This window comes from Chamaea fasciata, unplaced genomic scaffold (assembly GCF_029207755.1).
Source record: "Chamaea fasciata isolate MVZ Bird 193981 ecotype frontalis unplaced genomic scaffold, bChaFas1.0.hap1 SCAF_29, whole genome shotgun sequence".
Lineage (NCBI taxonomy): Eukaryota > Metazoa > Chordata > Aves > Passeriformes > Sylviidae > Chamaea > Chamaea fasciata.
This window is the reverse complement of record NW_027094114.1, coordinates 2,972,409-2,975,195: the sequence shown is the minus strand read 5'-3', so window position 1 is coordinate 2,975,195 and position 2,787 is coordinate 2,972,409. Positions and strand designations below refer to the sequence as shown.

The following is a 2,787-nucleotide window of genomic DNA, read 5'->3' as shown; positions in this document are numbered from 1 at the left end:
AAGTTAAAGCACATAGATACATGGCTATCACATTCTAAGTGTATGTTTTTGGGGTTACTTTAAGGATGGTACTTTCTGTGAGGAAATGACAGCAGGGGAAGTTTTCTCCCAGCCCTTCAACCAGTTCTTTGTGCCTACCCCACCAGCTTCTGAAGGGCTCTGTCAGCCCCTGGAGTGGACACACAGGCTGAGCCAGAGGTGAGAATGGCAGAAGAGGCTGAGCTGAGAGGGACCCAGAGGAATGATGGAGTGCAGGCAATGGCGGCCTGGGCATCCCTGGGAGGGGTGTCCAAAGACTCCTGGAGCTGCGGCAGCCTCGAGGCTGTGATCATTCCCTGGGGAGCCTGGACAGTGTCCCAGCCCTCTGTAGGGGAAGGAGCTTTTGCTGCTCTCTGGCCCAGAGCCAGCCTGGCCCAGCCCCAGCCGTTCCCTGGGCTGCTGTCCCGGCTCCCCCGGGGCCCAGGTGGAGCTGCCCCAGCGCCGGCCCTGGCAAGGAGCCGCAGCCCCCGGGGAGCTCCGAGCTGCGTCTGCTGGGCTGCGGCCGAAGGAAGGCAGTGGCCGCAGAGCTGCGGGGAAAGGTCCTGGCCCTGGCTCTGGGCTGGGCCGGGGCCACGGGGAGAAAATCAACTTGCAGCTTGTGACCCACAGCAGGGAGGAGCAGTAATTGCTGGCTGAGAGAGACTCTTGCCAAGGGTCTGCAAGGAGAGGACACAGGGAAGGGCTTTGTGCTGCCAGGGCCAGGACGAGATTGGATGTCGGCATGGACTTGTACACTGGGAGGGCGGTCGGGCCGTGGCCCAGGTTGGCCCGAGAGGCAGCGGTTGCCCCCAGATCCCTGGGAGGTTTTAAGTCCTGGTTGGAAGGGACTTCCTGCCCCAAAGTCATGGAATGGGATGCGATGGGATGGGATGGAATGGGATGGGATGGAAGGGAATGGGATGGGATGGGATAGTGTAGGGTACCGTGGGGTAGGGTGGTGTGGAGTGGTGAAATGTGGGGATTGCACTGTGGGGGTGGTAAGAAACTTGGCAGGTGTAGGGATTGCAATGACGTATTGGGTAGTTTTTGCTCTTGGAGTAGTGGGTCTAGAGGAAGGGAAAGCAAGAGGCACTTTTTGGAGGCTCCTGTTGCTTGTAGCAATTTTGGGGCCTAGAAGTGCATTCTGGGAGATCACAGTGAAATTGGCAAGGCAGAGGTAAAGGTCCCAAGCTGTGCAGGGCTGAGATTACGTGGCACTGATTTGGGGAGGATAAGGGCACCACATTACAGAAAGGGAGGAAGGAAGAAAGGAAGGAAGGAAGGAGAGAGAGAGAGAGAGAGAGAGAGAAAGAAAGAAAGGAAAGAAAGGAAGATTAAATAAAAGGGACGGAGGGACTACTCCCCAAGAAACTACTGGGCAAGATAATATTGGGCAAGAAACTAATCCCCAAGAAACTATTGGGCAGGAAACTACTCCTCTAAAAAGTACTGGGCAACAAAGTTTTTGAAGTGCAATCACTGTGCTGTATGGCAAGACAGCAGGAAAAAAAAGAAGCAGAGAAGGAAGGATAGAAATGTTTGTCCAGACTGTGAAATTATCGCCCTTGTTTTTGCCATGTTCCTGTCTCAGCACGAAGAGCTGGAATTCTGCACCAGAAAATGCAACAGCAGTTACTGAGTTCATCCTAGAGGGTTTCCCAGAGCATGATCCAAGACTGCGGATGTTTTTATCTCAGGTCCTTCTGCTCATGTACCTGACAACAGTGATGGGCAATGCAACCATCCTTTTCCTCCTGTGTGTGGATCACCACCTGCAAACCCCCATGGACGTTTTCATCTGCAGCCTGGCCTTCCCGGAAATCTGGTTTACATCCTCCACAAGCATCAAATGGTTTGTGATGCTGAGTTCTGGTCAGAACACTCTCTCACTAGGCAGCTGCTTTGCCCAAAACTATTTTTATTTTACCCTGGACTGCACAGAGGTTTTCCCTGGTTGTCATGTCCTTTGACCGGTGTGTTGCCATCTGCCACCCTTTGCTCTATGCTGACATCACAAAACCTCAGCTCTGTGTCCACCTGGGTGTTGCTGCTTGGATCCTCAGCTTTGTCCTGCTGAGCTACCGCTGCTCTTCCTCTCTGAGATGTCTTTCTGTGGCTCCAAGATCCCCCATTTCCTCTGGAACAACTCCCCCTTGTTCAAACTGTCCTGCTCTGACACCAGCCTGCTTTGGGAAACAGACTCTGTCCTCTTACCGTGTGTCGTGCTGGGCTCCTTATGTTTGACTCTGGCATTTGACATCTGCGTCCTTTTCTGTGTTCTGCATCTTCCAGCAGCCTCTGGGAGGAAGAAAGCTTTGACCACGTGTTCTTCCCATCCCATCACCTTATCCATTGCCCGTGGGAGCTGCATTGCTCTCTGCACATGTCCTGCAGAAGATGTTTCCTTGAGGACCAACAGAACTGGAGCTCTGCTGAACACAGTCCTGTTCCCATTCCTAAATCCATTCATCTGCAGCCTTGGGAACAAATCTGTGATCCTGGCCCTGAACAAATCCATTGCCAGGCCAAGAACAATGCCTTTCCTCTAAACATGATGCATTTCTGGAAAGCCATCCCAAGGATCTGGTATCATCTGTTACACAAAACCAGTGCCTGTGTGTGCAGCCTCCAAACACGGCTGCCTCAGGAGATTGATGCTCCTGCTGGGTTGTGTCAGGTTAAGAGAGAAGAGACTCATCTGCACTCCCAGACAGGGCACCAACAATGGCAGCAGAACAAACTCAGTTCATTCTCTGCCCGGGCTGCTCC

General features: G+C 53.1%; 1 protein-coding gene across 1 annotated transcript; it reads left to right on the top strand.

Moving 5' to 3' along the window:
• Window positions 1-1,745: 1,745 nt before the first annotated feature.
• LOC136302469 (olfactory receptor 6E1-like) lies at window positions 1,746-2,567 on the top strand. Its single transcript, XM_066205950.1, is given in 3 exon segments — window positions 1,746-1,966; window positions 1,968-2,098; window positions 2,101-2,567. Coding segments are annotated over 3 exon segments (819 nt in total).
• The last annotated feature ends 220 nt before the right edge of the window (window positions 2,568-2,787 follow it).